Source organism: Eptatretus burgeri, unplaced genomic scaffold (genome assembly GCF_056783735.1).
Source record: "Eptatretus burgeri isolate ZD-2024b unplaced genomic scaffold, Ebu_testis_v1 Ebu_testis_scaffold_896, whole genome shotgun sequence".
Lineage (NCBI taxonomy): Eukaryota > Metazoa > Chordata > Myxini > Myxiniformes > Myxinidae > Eptatretus > Eptatretus burgeri.
Window position 1 is genome coordinate 1 of NW_028222845.1, and position 23316 is coordinate 23316.

Consider the following 23316-nt stretch of genomic DNA (forward strand, 5'->3'; position numbering starts at 1 on the left):
GACAGCCTTGGTGAGCAGTGAATGGTGCTTGATGACTTTGGTGAGTATGACCTTAAATCTCACTCATTCATAACTTTCTGAAACCTGATGAGAATCTCATGAGATAATGAATATCCCCCAGGTGCAAGTTAAAGGATATGTAGGAATCTCATTAAATAAACGATGCGACTCCTGAACATGCACACCTGTTTGTGCAGCAATTGAATAGAAAACACTTTTTATTTATTCATTTATTTCTATATACAGAGTCGAGGCTCGTGTGAGAGCGAGAAGAGTTAGAGGCTCATGGAAGAGGCCGTTCATTTCTTCACCATTTAAAAAAGGAAAGGGGTACGGCATCACCATCCCAACAAAGAAGACTCATTTTAACAACCATCTTACTATCACGAACACAGGTTCATTTACTGACCATAAAAGGTTTGGTTAAGACAAAAAATAATTTTGAAGACAAAGAAACACTTCTTCAAAAACAGAGATTTTAATGAATCTGCTTCACAAATGATTAAATTACAAGTTTGTAATTAAATTAAAATAATCTCTTCCCAAGATTCCTTGCCTGGTTTTACTGACAAGTTTAAGTGTTTCAAATGAAGTGCAGGATTAGTAAACCCAAGATTTGATCACAGAACCCACATTACACCCCAGAGCCCGACGTGAACATCAGAGATTGGTGTGAAAGAGGAAACACCAACATGTCTTGTGTACAGAGAGGATGAATTAAGAGGGAATCAAAGAAAAAGGTGAAACTTGAACTGTTTACTGAGAGCACCTTGTGTTGAGGATGAGTCATGATGAGTCATGAGGGTTTATGGTTTGAGTTACTGGTTCATTACTCTGGCAACACGAAGTGAAAAGTGGGGTTCAACAATTGGTTCATGTCCGTCCGTCCGTCCGTCTGTCTAAAAACGTCAGTTTATGATTAAGGAACTACCTATTTAAATTGAACGTTGTGTTTTTAACACGAATCGGTAAACAAACCTGCTGTTTTACCGTACTTTGGCGATGAATTTGTCCCGCTCGCACATTCACAGAGAGGAGTGAGATGATATTTTACATGGTCTACCTGTCTGGCAGTCAAACAAAGTTGGAAAATCATTCCAAACAGGAAACCTACTGTTTTAAGGACGTCATAAAGGACACAAACAACAGGCATTAACAAACTAATGTAACGTGTTTGATACGGTGTGTCATCGACACTGCGTCAATGATGGTAAAACCCTGAATTAAATATCTTTATGACTTTTATAATCTTTATTTTAATTAAATTGAATTGGTATGAACTTGAACACTGTACAACATAAATCACCTTCCTAATACTTCCAAGAACACTCAGTTTAGCAGGACAGTAAACCCTCCAATATTGCGGGTTCTAATATCGTGGGTTTCGACCAATCACAGACAACCTATTGTGTTCCGATTTTGTTTTTGCAGGATTTAATTTCGACCAATCACAGTTTTTGAGCTGAGATGAGTCATCGATTGCTTCCCGTGCCTGAATGATTACCTCCCATTACGAGCCTTGTGTTGTTCCCCATTCACCGCTTTTAATGAGCCCAAATGTAAAGTGATGGAGAACGTTAATTGTGCCCAAAGGCAGAGAAAGGTTATGACGTTGGGAGAAAAGTTAGAGTTGTTAGATTGGTTGGCTCGAGGTGAAAATGCGGCATCTGTGGGATGCCATGACTGGGTCAATGATTGTAGGAATTACCTTCTCCATTGTGCAATTCTTCATTCCTAAACTTTCATTTTCCTTCAAACCTCATTCCCAAACCTTCATTATCCTTCAAACCTCATTCCCAAACCTTCAATTTCCAAATCCATATTCGAATATTATTTCCAAACCCTTAATTTTCAACACTCGGACTCAAACCCCCATTCTCAAACACATTCTCTCCCGCAGCTCATGAAACAAGTTGAGGTGAATGGATTTATTAAGGAGCAGGTTTTTAACACTGACGAGACGGTATTATTCTGGAAGATGATGCCACTCTGTCCGCCTATCCATGTGGAACAAAAGGTTCCCGCTTTTGATATCATGTCACATGGTTTGGCAGCCATATTGGATTTACCCATAAACCTTCAAAAATCTTATCCAGAACATCTGGACAGATGGAGGGGAAATGTAACATAAATGTTTTCCAAGCTTTGTAGATATCAAGGGATTCACAAATAATTGATAGGTCACATGGTCTGGCAGCCATATTTGATTGAATGAAAATCTTTTTAAAAAACTGATTTCTCTTGAACTGCTTCATCGATCAACGTGAAACTTCAAAATTATGATCTACTTGTGATGATGAATATATATTTTTAATTTCAACCTGACCTGACTCCTGGTCTGGCAGCCAGAATTATCTAAGTTTTTTGAATCTGGGTTCTTTTTTATTTTATTTTTTGCCTTTTTGTGCTCACCATGGAATTCATTCATAAATACAGTTGTGGATTTTACAAACCATATTAAACTATTTAAAGATTGTGCTGGAGGGAGGAAATGCTCGTGTTTTACTCAAGGAGAGCCCCCATCAAGCCCCTTCGAGCCAATACCAGTTCATAGATGCGAAGAAGTTTCTGGAACAGTTTTCCATCAAACTCAGCAAAGTGACGTGCATATTGATCCAGACGGTTGTTCTGGAGCCACTCGGCCACTTCTGGTGGTCCCCACTTCCGAACTCCTGGGGGAAGAATTGAGTGGGCGGGGGTGGTGGGTGGAGGCAGTGGCTTGAAATGAAGGTTTCTGGAACCACCTATTATTTTACTTCATTTTCTGTCCACTCACGTCAGAGTAAATTTTTTTAGAAACAATTCAAAATATTCAAGGAAAATAGTCTTAATTGTGAGGGCTAGTTTCATTCTATATACGGGTTCAGGTACATCAGATGAATGAATGAATAAAATGTTGATTTAAATATCTTTTACTAATACAATATCATTGTTGTAATCAAAGAGATTGGATGTGCCACTGCTATTCATCGCAAACCTCAAAATTCAAATCGTGAGTTACAATCTCCCACTCTCCCACATCCAACTTCAAATCGATATTCCCAATTCCTCAGGCTCAACTGTGTCGGCAAAACTAACACAACAGATGGTTATCAAAGTTTCTGAGAAAAAAAACTGAATAAAGGATTCCAGTCACAATGACCTCAAATCCCATGAACGTTCGAGTCAAGAACATCATCCAGAGGAACTTCAACGTGTTAGAGGAGGTTGGGACCATACTCTGTGCAGAGTGTTAGTGCTGCTTAAGCAGTCTTCTTGGCTATTGGGCACAATCCTGGACGGGTCGCCACTCCAACACAGTATAACAGCATGCTGGCACTCATTTGGCCGACCTCGGAAGGATGATAGGCCGACTGTTAGATGACTGTGAGAGGATGACTGTTAGAGAAGATACCGAATCCTAGATCTTCCTTCAAGGTCACAACCCATCATTTCTTTCACGTGGGTCAGAAATGTGAGGAATTCCATAATTAAAGGACCATTTCCCTCTAACTTCTCAACAGGAACATTCAAAGGTTCATGGAGTTGTTGCAACACCTGACTTCAAAACAACCACTTTGATCTCAGGACCCAAAAGCAGTGTGAAAGTCACCGACCATTTCAATTGCATCTCCATAAATATCATCTACCTAATCACGTGCAGGCTCTGCAAGAACATCTTCATCAGTGAAATGGATGGATCAAAAAAGATGTCTCCGGTGACTGGAGCAGAGAGATGAGAACAAGTGGTTTCAAGATGTAATGGCCAGGCAACTGAATGCTGCTCGATAACTGTTGAGGGATAAGGCATTTGTTTGCTACAGAATTAAACTTCATAACATTTACGGTTTTGAACGGATGGTTGGAGCCAGTTTTGAGAAAACACCACATCCTGTTCAGGAAAAGGAGTGATGAGAGAGGAGGATGTCAAGGACAAACATGGTTTGGGTTCCTTTGTATTTTACTTGCCTCGGGTGGAGAAGTCTCATCTTGTTTGGAATACGAGTTCCTCTTTGGCTTGACAGGATTTTGAGACCACATTTTTGGGGTTCCCTCGAGTAGTCGTTTAATCCATGTTTGACTGCACCATATTCCTTCAAATATTGTATCATATTCACCTTTGAAATATTTAATGAACAGCATGTATGTGTGACATGATTGATCATTATTGTAAAACTCACAGGGAGAATAAATAACCAGTGATCAAAAACAATGTTGGTTGTAATAATAGAATCATCATCCCATTGTATAAAACTAGAAAACATGTGAAAATGCAAACGCCGTCCACGTCCGCATTGTACTCAAACTGAACTTGATGAAAACAACGAAAATGTAAAATATATTAATTAGGGCTACTCCATATTCTCACATTAAAGGTTTATTAAAAAATTGATGACAAAAGCTGAAATGGTAAAATTAATTAAAAAGAAAACATGTCTGAGCCAATCTCCACCAACTTTTCAGAGGTACCTACGAGGGCTTGGTCACGGGCATAACCCCCCTCCTCCTGAGGGTGTGATGATTCCCTGTGTAATAAGCAGATCACCATCGTGGGAGGAGAGGGTGTTTGTATCTACATTAAAATAAGGGGATTCTCTGTATGTGTGTATATGTGTGTGCACGTCTGATCAGTATGAAATAAAAAATGGCTCGGCCAACCTGGGGAGACGACCTGCAATTCGACCAGGTGCATGTGCAATCAAACAATCCACTCCCAAGTATCTCTCCCTGGTTACTCCCTCCTCCGGTATGACAGACCTGAGCCTCGTCCTGGTGGAGGAGTTGCTCTCTTCATCAAAGACTCAATTCCTCACTCTCCATGCACTGCCCTCACTCCCCCACACCCCAAGGAATACTTCTGGCTGCGGCTTGCCCTCCACTCCCACCTCATGTTTATATATGTACTGTACCATCTACCAAACGGTGATGACTCCATTTACACCTCACTATCCGAAAACATGCACCAACTTCGATCCTCTCATCCGAACTCTCTCTTCCTCATATGTGGTGACTTCAATTGTAATCATGCCAGTTGGCTTGGTGTGGGTACCTCTCCCACCTGCCATGGCACTTCAACAAAAGACTTCTGTGACTCATTGGGACTGACACAATCTTTCTAATTCCCAACCAGGATCTCAATCTACGGTACTCCATCACTTCTGGATCTGATTTTGACAAATTTCACTGAAAATATCTGCTGTTCTTCCTCCGCTCCAATCGGTTCTTCTGACCACGTGCTTGTGAAAGTGGACATCTCTCTGGTTGTTATTGGAGAACCACCTCAGCGCCGTCGAGTCTGGCATTTCACTCAGAATGACTGGCAGGGTCTCCAAGCAGCCATCAAACTTCTAGACTGGTCTCCCATCGCTACTTTCTCCAACATCACCTTGTCCTGGGAATTCTTTCAAAGAAACTTGCTCTCTCTCATGCACAAATTTATCCACTCTCGTCTTCAGTTGTCCTACCCTTCCTCCCGCCTATGGCTCACTGAAGCTTGTGGTGAGGCAGTTGTCCTGAAACAACTTGCCTTTGCCTCATGGAAAGCAAACCCAACTGAGGGTAATCTCAGTTCCTTCCATAAATCTCGGAACAAGTGTGTATCAACCCTCAGGAGAGCCAGAAAACAACACCTTTCTCATCTCAAGTCTGAACTCTCAAACCTCTCTCCCTCCTCCAAATCCTGGTGGCATCTAATCAAATCTGTTTCTGGTGTATGTTCCCCCTCCATCCCCTCCTTACCTCAAATGGCTACATTGCTGATACCGCACGTGAAAAGGCTGAATGCCTACACTCGGTGTTTGCATCAAAATCTTGTGTCTGAAACCCATCGCTTTCTGTAACCACCTCACCCAGTTGCACCCAACTGTGCCTGGACTCTGTGTCCTTTTCTCCTGACAAAGTGGAGAGTTTGCTGTCAAACCTCGACTCAGATTCTACAACCGGTCCAGACGGCATCAGCCCTCGTGTCCTAAAAACCTGCTGCTCTGCTCTTGCTCACCCTCTCTCTCTGTTTTATTCACCCTCTCATTTGCTCAAGGTCATCTGCCATCTGCTTGGAAATGTGCAAACATCACTGCCCTGTATAAAAAGGTGCTAAAACAGATCCCTGCAACAACAGACCAACCAGCCTTCTCCCAATAATCAGCAAGGTCATGGAATCCATCATCGCTTCAGACATTAAATCCTTCCTCTTCTCCAATGGCCTGATTTCCAATCATTAGTTTAGTTTCAGATGAGGTCACTCTCCCCTGGATATGCTGCTTCTGCCCTCCCCACAATGGATGGAGGTACTCAATGCCGGACATGAAATCAGAGCCATATCCCGAGACGTATCGCGTGCTTTTGACATGGTCTGACAGCCTGCCATGCTCACCAAACTCTCTTTCTATGGTATCCAAGGCCATCTCCACTCATGGCTCGCAGACTTCCTCTCCTGTCGCAGTCACCGTGTGGCCCCAAATGGAGTTCTCTCATCTCCTCTTCCTGTCCAGGCTGCAGTGTCTCAAGTCAGCGTTCTCAGCCCTGTTCTTTTTCTGGTTTTCATCAATGATCTCCCCGACTCTCTGGAAAATCCTCTTTTTCGCTTTGCTGATGACTCGACCCTCTGTCGTACCATCTGTCATCCCTCAGACCGGCAATCAGCAACTTCTTCGCTCTCTGCAGATCTGGATAAAATCACAAACTGGTTCAACACGTGGAACATGTCTTTCAATCTGGACAAATCTCACACTCTCACTATGTCTTTCTGAAAGGACCGTTTAGAAGCCACCCCTCCCCCTTTCTACTTTATCAACAAACCTCTGGAAGAAGTACTTTCATTCAAGTTTCTGAGTCTCACTATCTGCCATGATCTTTCCTGGGAAAGAAACATTTCCAACTTGGCCTCCAAAGCCAGTCCCCTACTGGGAATCCTCCACCAAGCAAAGTCCTTCATTGGCCCACCTGAGCTCCTGACCACATACAAAGGTTTAGTCTGCAGCCTGATGGAGTACTGCTCTCCCCTCTGGACTGGTGCTCCTGCCTCTCACCTTTCTCGGCTTGACGCTGTGAAAACCAAGGCATTTCGGATCATTGGTATCTCCCGCGATGAGGCTGAGTCTTTGGGCCTCTCACTCTCTCACCGCAGGCAGGTCGGTGGTCTTTCTGTATTCTACCATCTCCTCTCCGTCTCGCCCCTCCTGCGATATGTCCTCTCCATATTTCTTCAGGGCGCTCAAGGTCCACCAACAACCCCCTTCTGGTAAAACTAACAAAATTACGAATCACTGCTCATCTTCACTCTTTCATTCCTCTTTTTCCCCACCTTTGGAATAAACTTCCTCACTCTCTTCAATCCCATAGAGCCTGGTGTTGGCGCAGTGGTTAGGGCAGCGGCTTGGGATCCAAAGGTCCTGAGTTCAAGCCCCGTTGGGCCACTAAATTAATACACCAGGGGGTTGACTCAGCCTGTCATCCTTCCGAGGTCGGTGAAATGAGTACCAGTATACTGGGCCGGTGTATACCCCGGTTAAAATAGGTGTACCATATCCCTGTGTCGTAAGAGTCGACCAGGGTTGCGTCAGGAAGGGCATCCGGCGTAAAACATGTGCCAAATCACCATGCGGATCATACGGATGATCCGCTGTGGCGACCCCGAACGGGACCAGCCGAAAGAAGAAGAAGAAGACTCTCTTCAATCCCATTCTTCCCTCCAGGCCTTCAAAACAGCCGTTCACCACCACCTCTTTTCTTCCCCCATCCAAAACATTGATCTTTTCTCCCCCCGTTAATCCACCCCAATCCCACCTCTTTTAAATTCTCTGCTTTCCTTCCTGAAAGTCCCTGTAATGTCCATCTTTTATACCCCGTGTTCCCCAACCCATCCCTCTCCCTTCCACAGATCTCCTAATGTCTGTTCCCCACTGTTTTGTCCTCCCCCCCCTTTTGTCTCATGCCCCCCTTGCTGTACATTGTGTGTTAGCTCTCATACGAGCCTCTACAATGTATACAAAAAAAAGTGGTTGAACTATTGATCCCACCTAAGGAAGGGGGTATTGACACCATATTTCACTCCTGGAGGGAGCGGGTATGACGAGTCACAGAAAAAGCATCATTACATGCCAACCAAAGTTTCTCCATAATTACAGCATCTCAATCAAAATCAGATTTAAATATTTAGTTATTTGTTTTCAAAGTCGAGGCTCATGGAGGAGGAGGAGGATTAATATTTTCAAGTTCAGATTAAACTTACACAGGAATGGCCATCATTCAGAATCAGTCATTAATTTACTGATTCACAAGGAAAAACAAGGTGAATGTGAACACACAAAATTTGAAGAGACAGATACACACAAAGCAGGTACAAACAGTTACAGTCAATATTATTGTGGGTAATTGCATACCTGGATCATTGGAAGGAACCTCCTTGCCCTGGGTGGAGCCACAGACTGAGAACATGCCCCACACCGCTTTCACAAAAGTCTGCCCCAAAAGGAAGACATGTGGAGGTGTCATGGTTAAAGTGTGGAATGGGTCCAAATGCCCAATTTTGTCTCTACACAAGTGACTTGTACGCTGGGTATCTCTTGCCTTTGTTTGGGTGTTCTGATCATAACTGGTTACCTTTCCGTCAGCAGGGTGCTGTGTGTGTGTGTGTGTGTGTGTGTGTGTGTGTGTGTGTGTGTGTGTGTGTGTGTGTGTGTGTGTGTGTGTGTGTGTGTGTGTGTGTGTGTGTGTGTGTGTGTATATATATATATATATATATATATATATATATATATATAAACATATATATACATATATATACATATACATATATATATATATATTAACCAAACAAGTACCCTTTAACAAAGACAGGAGATGCAATCACAAACTTTATAGCAGAAGTTGTGTGGAGGTTGATGCAGTCACTCGAGAGTAACTTCCTCGTCTGTGTGTGAGTTTGGGTAAAGGTGAGTCGTTTTCAACCTGTCTGTTTCCCTCGCAATCTCAGCATGGTGGAGGAGGGATTCTGTACAACTCAATATGTCAAACAGCATGGCCTTGTTGCTGCTGTTTACTACTACAGGGTTTCCATAAATCTCGAAACATCAGTGAATATACAGTATAAATGGTTTATTGACATTACATTACAATACATGATATCCATCCATTGGGACCATACTCTGTGCAGAGCATTGCTGCTGCCTAAGTAGTCTCCTTGGCTATTGGGCACAATCCTGGATGGGTCGTCACTCTGACACAGTATACTAGCAAGCTGGCACTCATTTTGCCGACCTCAGAAGGATGACAGGCAGAGTCAACCCCACCTGGTATTCATTCAACAGCTGAAGGGGATTTGAACTCAGGATCCTTGGATCCTAAGCCCACCACCCTAACAATTAAGCCAACACCAGGCATGTACATGATATGTTCAATGACATGACATGACATGTTCAATGTGTTGTCCCTCATGAGACCTTCACCGCTCCTCGTCATTTGGTGGGGGAATGGGGAGGTGAACAAGCAAAGCATGCGGAACTTGTTGCAAGAGTATCCACACTGGATCTCCCCGACCAAACAAGGAACGCCGAAGGTCTAATGAGGGACAACACATTGAACATGTCATATAATGTCATGGAACATTATCATGTATTGTAATGTAATGTCAATAAACCATTTATAATGTATGTTCACCAGTGTTTCCAGACTTTATGGCCACCCTGAACATATTACATTAGTTTCATGTTTTAGTATCCCTCACTAAAATGGCATTACAACCATCTGAGTACTGAAAGTGTGTTATCTTTCTTGACAGCAGAAACATGATTGAAAGAGAGAATCATGATAATACTTCAGACTACATTGACGTTAAACAGGTGTTGTCGGTGTGGTACCATGATGGTTGAAACAGCTTTCCTGGATCTTTGCTGCTGAACTATATTTCGTGTTTGATTCTTTATGAATTAGAAAATTATATAATTATGTTGATTCATCATTGTTACAATGTCATTTTTACCTTCATTCCACAACTGATGCAGCTTCCTGACAGGTAATCTCATGGCAGAGTCAGAGCAATGGTTAAGATTTCTGAGCATCAAGACAGTAATACTAACCATTTGCTTTCACGGTTCATCATTACGGACAAAATGCAGTAAATCCACAGTAAATCAAGATCGAATACCAAACATGTCCGATTTCAAATCACTCTCAGGTGAGTGAATCCTCAATCCTGAGCAAATCACAGACGAACCTTGAAACCACACTGGGTGGTTTGGGACGACCTCTCCTTTTCATAGTTAAAAGCTCCATATTTCAGGCCCACTGGGGAAAAGGGTAAAAGTGCAGAGAGGAATAAACTTACAAAGCTTCAAATTGCATTCTTATTGATGAGAAATGAAAATTTGAAATCACTGCTGAACCATCACTGACACACAATTCTATCACAACACCCAAATTCCTGTATTTAAACTTGTTTATTTATTGGAACCCCAAGTATGTCGGAATCATCACATGACCAAGCAGTAAAAAAAAATAGGAAAACAAGAGCGAGAATTGCTTTGGAATACACGTCCCCTAACGATGTGATATTTTATAAGTTTAAAAACGGCAGAACTCTCCGAAAACACAACAAAAATTGACAAAACGCCAAGAAATCCTGACAACTCTCACGACGTCCCTCCGAAAGAACCATTGAGAACCCCCCCCCCCCACCCCAATCTACTTTCTCAACAATTCTCTGGAAGAAGTCCTTTCATTCGAGCATCTGGGTCTCACTATCTGCCATGATCTTTCCTGGGAAAGCCACATTTCCAACCTGGCCTCCAAAACCAGTCGCTGACTGGGAATCCTCCATAGTGCAAAGTCCTTCCTCGGCCCACCTGAGCTCCTGACCACATACAAAGCTTTCCTCCACAGCCTGATGGAGTACTGCTCTCCCCTCTGGGCTGGTGCTCCTGCCTCTCACCCTTTTCTGCTTCACGCTGTGGAAACCAAGGCATTTCGGATCATTGGTATCTCCCGCGATGAGGCTGAGTCTTTGGGTCTCTCACTCTCTCACCTCACACAGTTCGGTGGTCTTTCTGTCTTGTACCGTCTCCTCTCCAGTCTCGCCCCCCTGCTCTGCCTGCGATTTATCCCCACCATATTTCTGCAGGGAGCTCAAGGTCCACCAACAACCCCCTTCTGGTAAAACTACCAAAATCACAAATCACTGCTCACCTTCACTCTTTCATTCCTCTTTTTTCCCGCCTTTGTAATAAACTCCCACACTCTCTTCAATCCCATTCTTCCCTCCAGGCCTTCAAAATAGCTGTTCACCACCACCACCCCTTATCTTCCCCCGTACAAAACCACAATCTTTTCCACCCCCATTAATCCACTCCAAAACCACCTCATTCAAATTCCCTGCTTTCCTTCTTGAAAGTCCCTGTAATGTCCATCTTGTATACCCCGTGTTCCCTGCCCCATCCCTTTCCCTTCCACAGATCTCCTCATGTCTCTGTTCCCCACTGTTTTGTCCTTTCCTCTCCCGCCCCTCTTGTCTCATGCCCCCCTTGCTGTGCGTTGTGTGTTTGCTCTCATACGAGCCAAGTCAATCAAAACAAAAAAGAAAAAGAAAAAGTAAAAAGAAACTCGAACTTGTTTTGTACCTTATCAAAATAAAGTCACGTACAATGTTTTAGTTGAATATGTTAAAGGATATGGGAATGAAGTCTGAAAAACCACAGGTGGGACAGACGGACGAACGGAGAGCAAACCTATAGTCCCTTCCGGTGAAACCAGTGGAGGACAAATAAGAGGTTTATTTAGGAACTTGAAAATCCAAATTAAAGTGTAAAGGCTGATGATGGGATTTGTGTTCATGAAACAAAAACAAATCACTAAGTTTAGGCTGATTGATTATGACAATGGCTTGTTCGGAGGAAGAAAGAGGTTATGATAGTGGCTTGTTTGGAGGAAGAAAGAGGGTTGTGATCGTGGCTTGAAAGGAGTAAAGAGGGTTGTGATCGTGGCTTGTGAGGAGGACGGAAGAGGTTATGATAGTGGCTTGTTGAGAGAGAAAGAGGTTATGATAGTGGCTTGTTAGGAGGAAGAAAGAGGTCATGATCGTGGCTAGTTAGGAGGAAGAAAGAGGTTATGATAGTGGCTTGTTAAGAGAGAGAAAGAGGTCATGATAGTGGCTTGTTAAGAGAGAGAAAGAGGTTATGATAGTGGCTTGTTAAGAGAGAGAAAGAGGTTATGATAGTGGCTTGTTAAGAGAGAGGAAGAGGTTATGATAGTGGCTTGTTAGGAGGACGGAAGAGGTTATGATAGTGGCTTGTTAAGAGAGAGAAAGAGGTTATGATAGTGGCTTGTTAGGAGGACGGAAGAGGTTATGATAGTGGCTTGTTAAGAGAGAGAAAGAGGTTATGATAGTGGCTTGTTAGGAGGAAGAAAGAGGTTATGATAGTGGCTTGTTAGGAGGAAGAAAGAGGTTATGATAGTGGCTTGTTAGGAGGACGGAAGAGGTTATGATAGTGGCTTGTAAGGAGGAAGAAAGAGGTTATGATAGTGGCTTGTTCGGAGGAAGAAAGAGGTTATGATAGTGGCTTGTTAGGAGGAAGAAAGAGGTTATGATAGTGGCTTGTTAGGAGGACGGAAGAGGTTATGATAGTGGCTTGTTAAGAGAGAGAAAGAGGTTATGATAGTGGCTTGTAAGGAGGAAGGAAGAGGTTATGATAGTGGCTTGTGAGGAGGACGGAAGAGGTTATGATAGTGGCTTGTTAGGAGGACGGAAGAGGTTATGATAGTGGCTTGTTAGGAGGACGGAAGAGGTTATGATAGTGGCTTGTTAAGAGAGAGAAAGAGGTTATGATAGTGGCTTGTTAAGAGAGAGAAAGAGGTTATGATAGTGGCTTGTTAGGAGGAAGGAAGAGGTCATGATAGTGTCTTGTTAAGAGAGAGAAAGGAGGTTATGATCGTGGCTTGTGAGGCGGAATGAAGAGGTTATGATCGTGGCTTGTTCGGAGGAAGAAAGAGGGTATGATCGTGGCTTGTTAAGAGGAAGAAAGAGGTTATGATCGTGGCTTGTTCGGAGGAAGAAAGAGGTTATGATTGTGGCTTGTTAAGAGGAAGAAAGACATTTTGGTACACGTGATGTTGCCATGACATTCCTGTCATGCGAAAAATGTGGGAAAGAAAGACAAGAGAAGGGAGCAAAAAGGTTTATCAGGGAAATTAATCAACACTAATTAATGTCAGTGTATGTGTGTGTGTGTGTGTGTGTGTGTGTGTGTGTGTGTGTGTGTGTGTGTGTGACCTCCATAACTCCAAAACCATGAAACATAGCAGCCTGAAACTTTGCATGCATACTAAGAAAGCTCCACAGAAGTGCACGAATGAAAATTTGATGATTAGGTTAATTAAAACACCCCTTTTGAAGATAATTAACGGCCTCATTTAATTATATCCTTTATCAAGCGCATCCTCGGTAACCACTCCCTATGGGATCTAAAGGTGTATCCTCGGGAACCTCGCTGGGGCTTGAAGGTGCCATGTTTTTTTGGCCTGTTCAACCAAGCCCTGTCTCGGAACAGGCAGCAACGATTTCTTTTCGATAAAGTTTATTTTTCACTTTCCTCACTCCTATTATCGAATGCTTCTTCATCATGGCGACAAATCGCTGTATACATTACTTCTGTAAGTACAATAGTTTTCAAATAAGGAGCTTGGAACAATTTCATGCATTATCCGATACGATTTTCCACGATCTACCCTCACGGACAAATTAAAGTAAATCATCGAAATATGATTTCGGTTTGGAGGATCGAATAATGTCCGGACTAAATAAGTATCGAAATCTGATAATAATTCAAATAAATAACGAGTCTTATAACTCAGCCAATAAATAATAAACCGATGTGGTTCATGCTCCATCACCCTGAGCAAGTGGTTCGTGTTCCGTCACCCTGAGTGGGTGGGTCGTGTTCCGTCACCCTGAGCGGGTGGTTCGTGTTCCGTCACCCTGAGTGGGTGGTCCATGTTCCGTCACCCTGAGCGGGTGGGTCGTGTTCCGTCACCCTGAATGGGTGGGTCGTGCTCCGTCACCCTGAGCGAGTGGGTCATGCTCGGTCATCTTGAGAGAGTGGTTCCTGCTCCATCACCCTGAGCGAGTGGTTCGTGCTCCATACCCTGAGTGAGTGGTTCGTGCTCCGTCACCCTGAGCAAGTGGTTCGTGCTCCGTCACTCTGAGCGAGTGGTTCGTGCTCCGTCACCCTGAGCGAGTGATTCGTGCTCCATACCCTGAGCGAGTGGTTCGTGCTCCGTCACCCTGAGTGAGTGGTTCGTGCTCTGTCACCCTGAGCGAGTGGTTTGTGCTCCGTCACCCTGAGCGAGTGGTTCGTGCTCCGTCACCCTGAGCGAGTGGTTCGTGCTCCATACCCTGAGCGAGTGGTTCGTGCTCCATACCCTGAGTGAGTGGTTCGTGCTCCGTCACCCTGAGCGAGTGGTTCGTGCTCCGTCACCCTGAGCGAGTGGTTCGTGCTCCGTCACCCTGAGCGAGTGGTTCGTGCTCCGTCACCCTGAGCGGGTTCTTCTGAAATAACACCCAATTTCTGAGCGTTTTGCCAAAATAACGTGTTTTCTAAATTACCGAGCTAAATTTTTTTCCACCCGTTACACGTCGCTGTTTATAAGGATCAATGTTTGTGAACGTATCTCTGAAACGTCTATTTAAATACAACGTTGTTTTACAGTGAAAGCTACTCAAGGTTTTTGGGTTGTATTCAGTAAGTGCTGTGGTTGGTAATCACACCAACTCTAACCTGCCGATTTCCAAAAAATTTCTGATGTCAGACAAGCACGAGTGTTGTGTGTGTGTGTGTGTGTGTGTGTGTGTGTGTGTGTGTGTGTGTGTGTGTGTGTGTGTGTGTGTTCATGCAGCAAAACATTCTCTCTGCTCACTCCCTGACTCCCACCTCTCTCTCTCTCTCTCTCTCTCTCTCTCTCTCTCTCTCTCTCTCTCTCTCTCTCTCTCTCTCTCTCTCTCTCTCTCTCTCTCTCTCTCTCAATCTTTGCTCTACTCCCTCCTAATAGAGTGCAGCACCATCCTTCCATACCTCTCTCACTCTCCCCTGCCCTCTCTGTCTCTGTCTCTGAACATAATCCGATGGTGGTTATGTCTGGACGGTGTCCGTCTCTGGATGCGTCCGGTCACTGTTTGTCACCGGACACGTCCGGTCACTGTTTGTCTCCGGACACGTCCCGGTCACTGTTTGTCTCCGGGCGCGTCTGGGCGATGTTTGTCTCCGGACACATCCGGTCACTGTTTGTCTCCAGACACGTCCGGTCGCTGTTTGTCTCCGGACACGTCCGGTCGCTGTTTGTCTCCGGACACGTCCGGTCGCTGTTTGTCTCCGGACACGTCCGGTCGCTGTTTGTCTCCGGACACGTCCGGTCGCTGTTTGTCTCCGGACACGTCCGGTCGCTGTTTGTCTCCGGACATGTCCGGTCGCTGTTTGTCTCCGGACATGTCCGGTCGCTGTTTGTCTCCGGACACGTCCGGTCGCTGTTTGTCTCCGGACACGTCCGGTCGCTGTTTGTCTCCGGACACGTCCGGTCGCTGTTTGTCTCCGGACACGTCCGGTTGCTGTTTGTCTCCGGGCGCATCTGGGCGATGTTTGTCTCTCTCTAACTCCCCCACTCCTCTCTCCCTCTTCCCTCCTCTTTTTCTCCCTCCCCCCATCATATTCCCTTCAGCGAAGTGATGGTTGGTATTTGCTCGTTAGGAGTAAAGGAAAATATCGATAAACTAGAATACAAGACCCGTCGCTTCACTGACGGAAATACCAATCTTTGCTGTGATGGCGAAGCCATAGGGCAAGAGGAAAAAGGATTCCTGGGAGTGCGGGGATAACCAGCATCGCAAGTTGGTGTTTGCAGTTTCACCACGTGTGCCCAAGTACACGGAAAAATAAAAATAAAAATTTTCCATCAAAAACCTTCCCGGGAGTTCCTCGAGTCCACCGTAGTTGGATTTATTAAAATCCGTTAATCTGTTCTCAAGTTATAACACGACAGACAAACAGACAGGACAAAATATATCCAAGATTAACAAGAATACAAAACGATAATATTTAAGAATTGGAAACTCTGGTTTTTAGCCAAGAGAATGTGATGGACGAGGACGAGGTGTTGGGAATCTGATTTGGGGAACTCAGGATGACTGCTCGGGGTTCTGTTCCTGTTCTTCACCGCTTACTCTCTCTCAGCTGGGGACGGATCTCGGGATCCTGGACGAGACGGTGCAGAGTGTTCACTGCGTGTTGTTTCTCTGTATAACGTCCCTCCTTCACAGTCTGGAACAGGATCGGCAAGGCACCAGCTTCCACGATCTAGGGGGGAATGGAGGGGAGGAGGGGGGAAGAAATGGAGGGGAGGAGGGGGTATGGAGGGGAGGAGGGGGGTATGGAGGGGAGGAGGGGGTATGGAGGGGTATGGAGGGGAGGAGGGGTATGGCGGGTAGGAGGGGGTATAGAGGGGTAGGAGGGGGTATGGAGGGGAGGAGGGGGATATGGAGGGGAGGAGGGGGTATGGAGGGGAGGAGGGGAGGAGGGGTATGGAGGGGAGGAGGGGGTATGGAGGGGAGGAGGGGGTATGGAGGGGTATGGAGGGGAGGAGGGGTATGGCGGGTAGGAGGGGGTATAGAGGGTAGGAGGGGGTATGGAGGGGAGGAGGGGGATATGGAGGGAGGAGGAGGGGGTATGGAGGGGAGGAGGGAGGAGGGGGTATGGAGGGGAGGAGGGGGTATGGAGGGGGGGAGGAGGGGTATGGAGGGGTATGGAGGGGAGGAGGGGGTATGGCGGGTAGGAGGGGGTATAGAGGGTAGGAGGGGGTATGGAGGAGGAGGAGGGGATATGGAGGGGAGGAGGGGGATATGGAGGGGAGGAGGGGGTATGGAGGAGGAGGGGGTATGGAGGGGTATGGCGGGTAGGAGGGGGTATAGAGGGTAGGAGGGGGTATGGAGGGGAGGAGGGGATATGGAGGGGAGGAGGGGGTATGGAGGGGAGGAGGGAGGAGGGGGTATGGAGGGGAGGAGGGGTATGGAGGGGAGGAGGGGTATGGAGGGGGTATGGAGGGGAGGAGGGGTATGGCGGGTAGGAGGGGGTATAGAGGGTAGGAGGGGGTATGGAGGGGAGGAGGGGGATATGGAGGGGAGGAGGGGGATATGGAGGGGAGGAGGGGGGTATGGAGGGGAGGAGGGGAGGAGGGGGTATGGAGGGAGGAGGGGTATGGCGGGTAGGAGGGGGTAGGAGGGGGTATAGAGGGTAGGAGGGGGGTATGGAGGGGAGGAGGGGGATATGGAGGGGAGGAGGGGGTATGGAGGGGAGGAGGGAGGAGGGGTATGGAGGGGAGGAGGGGGTATGGAGGGGAGGAGGGGGTATGGAGGGGAGGAGGGAGGAGGGGGTATGGAGGGGAGGAGGGGTATGGAGGGGAGGAGGGGTATGGAGGGGTATGGAGGGGAGGAGGGGTATGGTGGATAGGAGGGGGTATAGAGGGTAGGAGGGGGTATGGAGGGGAGGAGGGGTATGGAGGGTGGAGGGTAGGAGGGGGTATGGAGGGGAGGAGGGGAGGAGGGGGGTATGGAGGGGAGGAGAAGGGAAGAAATGGAGAGAACTTGAGCATGTTTTGTAGATCTTTAATAGTTTAAAGGCAATATTTATACCCAGCACGAAAAAGATAATTTGTTCATACACGAACAGAGATGCGAGTACAAGCAGAAAGACAGGAATAATGGTTGAAGTGTCTGCTCCGAGTCTGGGAGGTCGGTGGTTCAAACCCCAGCCGAGTAATACCAAAGACTAATAATGGTGTCATGTGCTTCCTTGATTGAGGTTCAACATTTAAAAGGAGAGAACACAGAGAGACAATCTACTCTCTGCTTGTGTACAAATCATTAAAGTCTGTACGGAATAAAGATGTTTGAATTGTTTTAGTTTTATAAGTTTATTTGTAATTTTTCGCACCTGTCAATGTTTCCCCCTTTGTATCACGTGATCGGGATTCCCTTTATTATGATTCCCCAGTCCCCCTGTAGGACAGGGGAAGGCTTATTGCTGGTCTGGGGTTGGTTTCTACAATTAATACGAACTTCTGGGGTTTACTGCACAAACTGCTCACTTGTGATAAGTTACCACATCGAGAGTCGTGAGTTCATGTGAAGCTCCATTGTTTGTTATCTGTGATATTTGTACTTATTTAATTTGTGGATTTTTAGGAGAGTCAGTCGGTTTTACATTTAATTAGTACTCGCATATAAGACCCGTCGCTTCGCTGATGGGGAGACCAATCATTGCTCTGATGACGAATCTTTGGGGCAAGAACGAAAAAGGATTCCTAGGATATCCTGCCCTCCGTGCGGTTGGTACCAGTGTTACAACTTGCAAATTGGTGGTTGCAGTTTTGACACACGTGCCCATAATGTACCCACACACAAAAAGTCCTTTATTGTTATTATTTACATCACAAATCTTCCTGGGCATTCCCTGAATCCACCTTCGTTGGTTTCATTGAAATCTGTTCGTCCGTTGAAGTTACAGCATGACAGACAGACGGACGGACAGACAGACAGACAGACAGACAGACAGACAGACAGACAGACAGACAGACAGACAGACAGACAGACAGACAGACAGACAGAGAGCGACATAGTTCCTTTGATGATGTAGATTTTTACATCCACATGTAAGAGGAATTTTTGAGGTCGTGTCCCTCCTCCCCTCCCTAAAGCACCATGTCCCATCAGTCCAGTACCCCTCATGTGTCGAGAATACAGTACAGTGGGGAAGAGGGAAATTCTGCCATTTTTTTTTTACGTAATAAATAGATGGTATTTTGTTTTTACCAACAGGTTTGAAGAGAAAATCAATAAAAATTAACTTTTAGCTTTTAAAAATCGAGTGAATAAATTATTTAATATCAGCGGGTTTTTTGTTCATATCCTTTTCTCACTTGTGTTCCAAGTCGAGCGACCTGCTTTGTGATGCTTTAACAGGCGGTGTATAATCGGAAATGCTGTTTGATAGGGCGATATATGACTGTTGTGTGAATAAAATGGAAATGTTTGAAAAACAAAGTTTGAATTTTGTGAACGTTTTCTGAATCTAATCGAAATGAGAAACGGGATTGAATGAGACTCACGATTATTACAAGTGAAGAAGAAGATGAAGGAGGAAGAGTTTTTGTTTTTATGTAAATAAATGATTTTGGTTTCGATTCATGGAGACTGGGAATCAACGTTGTGGATAAAATATCTTTGTAGGGAGATGGATGTCATGTATTCATGTTTGGGATGATCGAGGACAGGATTACATACAATCTGATACGTTGATTACAGCCGTCCTGTACACCTGTTTACTCAACCGGAAGTGACAATCCCACTTCCGTGTTCAACACATAATACATCCAGTGGTTGGGACTACGTTCCTTAATGTGCACCGAGTCGAAGGTGGAACACCGTCAGAGTGGTCAGGGAGTGATCGGCTGAACCTGGAGCAAGGCGGCGCCCAGGCCATGAATGCTCGTGTCACGCTGGAGGTACACCGGCTCATCCAGCCGGTATTGATGGAGAAATGAGCGTTCAGAAACCTCAGTTTGAAGGTTGTTGAATGTCTCCTGATGATGCGGTTCCCACCTGAAATCAGGATGTTGTTTGAGTTGCTCTCGAAGTGGTGCTGACTTTGCGCTGAAGTTATCCACATAACATGCGAGATATATCATCAGACCAAGAGAGTGCTGGAGGATACACTTGGATGAAGGTGGGAGAATAGCCTTAAGGTCCCTGACCTTGTGAGGATCTGGCTGGATCCCCTGAGCACCACACACATTCCTGAAGGATGCAATACTGCTCCTCTTAATGAAACACTTCGCAGAATTGAACATGAGTCCTTCACGTTGTGCAGCAAACAATAGGTCATGGAGGTTCCAGTCGTGTTCCTGTTCCGTTTCCCCGTAAACAGCAATATAGTCTGTAATATTCACAGCTCCTTTACGATCCTCAGTGTACAATCCATCTCGAGCTGGAAAATGTCCTGGCTAACGGACAAACCGAACGGAAGACGCTGGAAACAGTGTCGGCTTGATGGATCTGAAATGTAAGCAGACGGTGACTATCAGCATCAAGTTTCACAACCCAGTATCCAGACTTGTCATCAAGCTTAGAGAAGTATTTAGCTCCAGCAAAACGATGATTTAGCTCCTCAGTTGTTGGCGTTCTGTGATGTGGGTGGATCAAAGCACGGTTTAGGTGACGAGGATCGACGCAAACACGAATGCCACCATTGTTGTTTGTGACGTATGTTAATTGAGCTAACCCATTCTACTGACTCCTCTTGATGCCTAATCTCTATATCCCAAGAGCCCCGAGTGATCATCCTCACCCCATGTTGCAGCATTTCTTTCCTGCCAGTAGGGGTGTCTTCCAGGATGACAATGCCCACATCCACAGAATAACTTTGGTCACACAATGGTTTGATTAGCGTGACACTGATGTCACTGATCCATACGTCGTGGCCTTCTCAGTCACCACATCTGAACCCAGTCGAGCATTTAAGGGATATTCTGAAACAACACCTGAGAACGTTTTCCACCTCCATCAAACAGGAGTGAGTTGATGACTTCCTTGTGGAAGAATGGTGCCCCATCCCTCCTGAAGAATTTCAGACGATGGTGGACTCCATTCCAAGGCGCATACAGGCCGTACTGGCCGCACGTGGAGGCCCAACACCCTATTAAGTGACTTTACATTGGTGTTTCCAATTTTTTTTGTCCACCACCTGTAGATTACTGTTCTTAACTGAGATAGTGGAGATTAATAAATATTTATTTTAAAGTTATCCTTGAGTCTCCTTTCATATGTTGGTTTCACCCTAAAAACAAGACTGAGGGCACAAAGGTGACTTTCTTACGTCCGCCAATCTTCAGGGTTTGCAACAATTGCTCTCAACAGCATCGAGGAAGCACGCTTGGTTCGAGACCACGGCTTGTGTTTGGTGTAAGAACTTACACGGGACCTGATTCCATGGAGATGTTTAATTACAAGTGAATAGGATGGAAATTAACGGTTTTATGTGATCTTGACCTTTGACCTTTTGACGTCAAACAACAGGGTTCAGTGACACAAAATGCAAAACGTGTTTACATGTCAACTGTCACCTCAATCGGATTATTTAAAAAATATTTTTTGTTGGAATTTAGTGTTAAAACATTCTCTTGTGAAATTGTTACACTTTGTGTGTTTTATACAGAATGTAAAAATGTTTTTAACTTTAACTGTGTTTGGTTTACCTTGTTTCATATAATCTCACGCCCTCCCCCCCCCCGCCCCTCCCCCATGATGTGCAGTTCATGTGTGTGTTGTGTGTCCACATTCCATATGATGTCACGTTAAGGTTTTTATTTCTCTCTTATTGTGATGAGATGAAGTACAATGTTTGATTTATTCTCATTCTATACCAAAGTATGCTAACAGTACATTGTGTTTACAGAATGTTAACACGGCATCCTTGATGCTAAAAGGGGCAATCTTTTTATTTTTATTTATTATTTTTTAAGAAACACCTTGAACGATTGTAATGAAAAATATAAAATATAAAATATAACGTGTGCATCATTCTTAATGGGACTAAACATGTGATTAATCGAGCTCGAGTCTAATGACAGGTTATAGTGGTTTGTGTGGATATTCACAAACATTACAAAACATTTCCTGTAAGTCTGATACTTTATAAATAGTTAATGATAAACATCATGTTCGTGACTAACATGGTGAGAAAAACCTTTTGTGTTTGTTTATTTCATTAATTTCCTTCTTCTCCTTATGTCCTCCATCCCTTACCTTCTTCCTCTCACTGCCACAGTTGGTGAGCAACCACAGACCCTCCATCAGTTCCTCTGTCAGGAAAACACTGGTACCCAGTGACTTGTATCTCCCGTACACGTCACGCTTCTTCAGGGTGTTGAGAAGCACACGGAACGCTTCTGTGGGACACACAGTGATGGGGAATCAGAGTTGGCTGAAGAGTATCCAGCAATGTACTTTATTAAAGGATTAAACAATGAATAATAAAATATATTTATACTATTCACTTATTATTCCCACGCTTTCGAAGAAAAGCGGGAATATTGTGATTGTCTCCGCCGTCCGTCTGTCCGTCCGTCCGTCTGTCTTACCCTGTAACTCCTCCTACACTGTTTGAAATAGGAACTTGAAACTTTGGGACATAGTAAATATATGTATGGGGAAGTGCACAACACTGTCGGATTTTTGATATGACCCCTAGGGGCCGGGCCAGAGGGGGTGGGGTCATGGGGGCTGATTTTTTTTAAAGTGTATTTACCATTGTACATGGTAAATTATTTTATAAAGAACTTACTTATGTGGCCCCCATGAGTGACAAACAGTCACAGGTTTCACTGTATTTATCTAATCGATTATGAATAATTATTATAATTAATATTATACACAGTTCATTCCTATGATTAAATTGATGCACAGTTCTATATTGCTGGACAGTGATAAATTAATGTTTCATGAAATGTTGACATGTTTGCAATGACTTCTGATTTAGTAAACATAGTCAATCTTTGGTCATAAAGCACATCAAATGGAAAAGAATAGTCAATCCATTTTGCAAGATAAAATTTCACTTTGCGTTAATGGGACAAAGCAGTGCGCGCGGGAATATGCGATGGTGTGCCATCGACAACGTAGTTCTAGTTAAACTTGAATTTGTTTTTATTTAAATTTACTTTGTAATTACAATCCTTCATTTGTGTTGTATTATGTAAAGTTTATATTTTAATCTTTACACAAACGGTATATAGTTTTATAATGTTAAAATCATGTCACAATGTAATTCCCTTCCAGTCTCGGTACACATCCATCTCTCCTTGTTTTCGACAGGGTCACCAACATCCAACAATCCCTCTTTTTAAACACATTGGATCTCTCAGGTCTTATCAGACCTTAAATATGAGCACACACCTTCCTATGGTTGAACTCACCTGTGCACAAAACCACACTTGTGGAAACTGAAGGGCAGAGCAATCATCAGATCAAATAATCTTCCCAAGATGGAAGTTTCATCCTTTGGGGTTCATTTGCTTGGAAAGAGTAATTATTGAAATGTAATCCAGATATTTTCACTTTTACAATGGAAACTGCATTACATTGATGGATACCCGGGGGAGAGAGAGAGAAGAGAGAAGAGAGAAGAGAGAAGAGAGAAGAGAGAAGAGAGAAGAGAGAAGAGAGAAGAGAGAAGAGAGAAGACAGAAGAGAGAGAGAGACAAAGAGGGTCAGAAACAGACACGGATAGAGATAAAGAGAGTTAGACA

The 23316-nt window shown here is 44.6% G+C and overlaps 1 protein-coding gene across 1 annotated transcript; it reads right to left on the reverse strand.

The window, feature by feature from the left end:
* Window positions 1–2459: 2459 nt before the first annotated feature.
* Window positions 2460–21981, reverse strand: LOC147007021 (uncharacterized). Its single transcript, XM_085867633.1, has 5 exons — window positions 21815–21981; window positions 16181–16313; window positions 10193–10263; window positions 8361–8439; window positions 2460–2672 (listed from the first exon to the last, which is right to left on the reverse strand). The coding sequence occupies exons 1-5, from the start codon at window positions 21860–21862 to the stop codon at window positions 2503–2505; spliced, it is 501 nt and encodes a 166-aa protein (XP_085723759.1). The 5' UTR covers window positions 21863–21981; the 3' UTR covers window positions 2460–2502.
* Window positions 21982–23316: the final 1335 nt, after the last annotated feature.

Coding starts and splice junctions, on each gene's coding strand:
- LOC147007021 (XM_085867633.1), bottom strand. CDS start 21,862: ATGGAGGGTCTGTGGTTGCTCACCAACTGTGGCAGTGAGAGGAAGAAG. Junction 16,314..21,814: donor GTGGCAGTGAGAGGAAGAAG/GTAAGGGATGGA, acceptor ATTCCCCCCTAG/ATCGTGGAAGCTGGTGCCTT. Junction 10,264..16,180: donor CCGTCCCCAGCTGAGAGAGA/GTAAGCGGTGAA, acceptor CCTTTTCCCCAG/TGGGCCTGAAATATGGAGCT.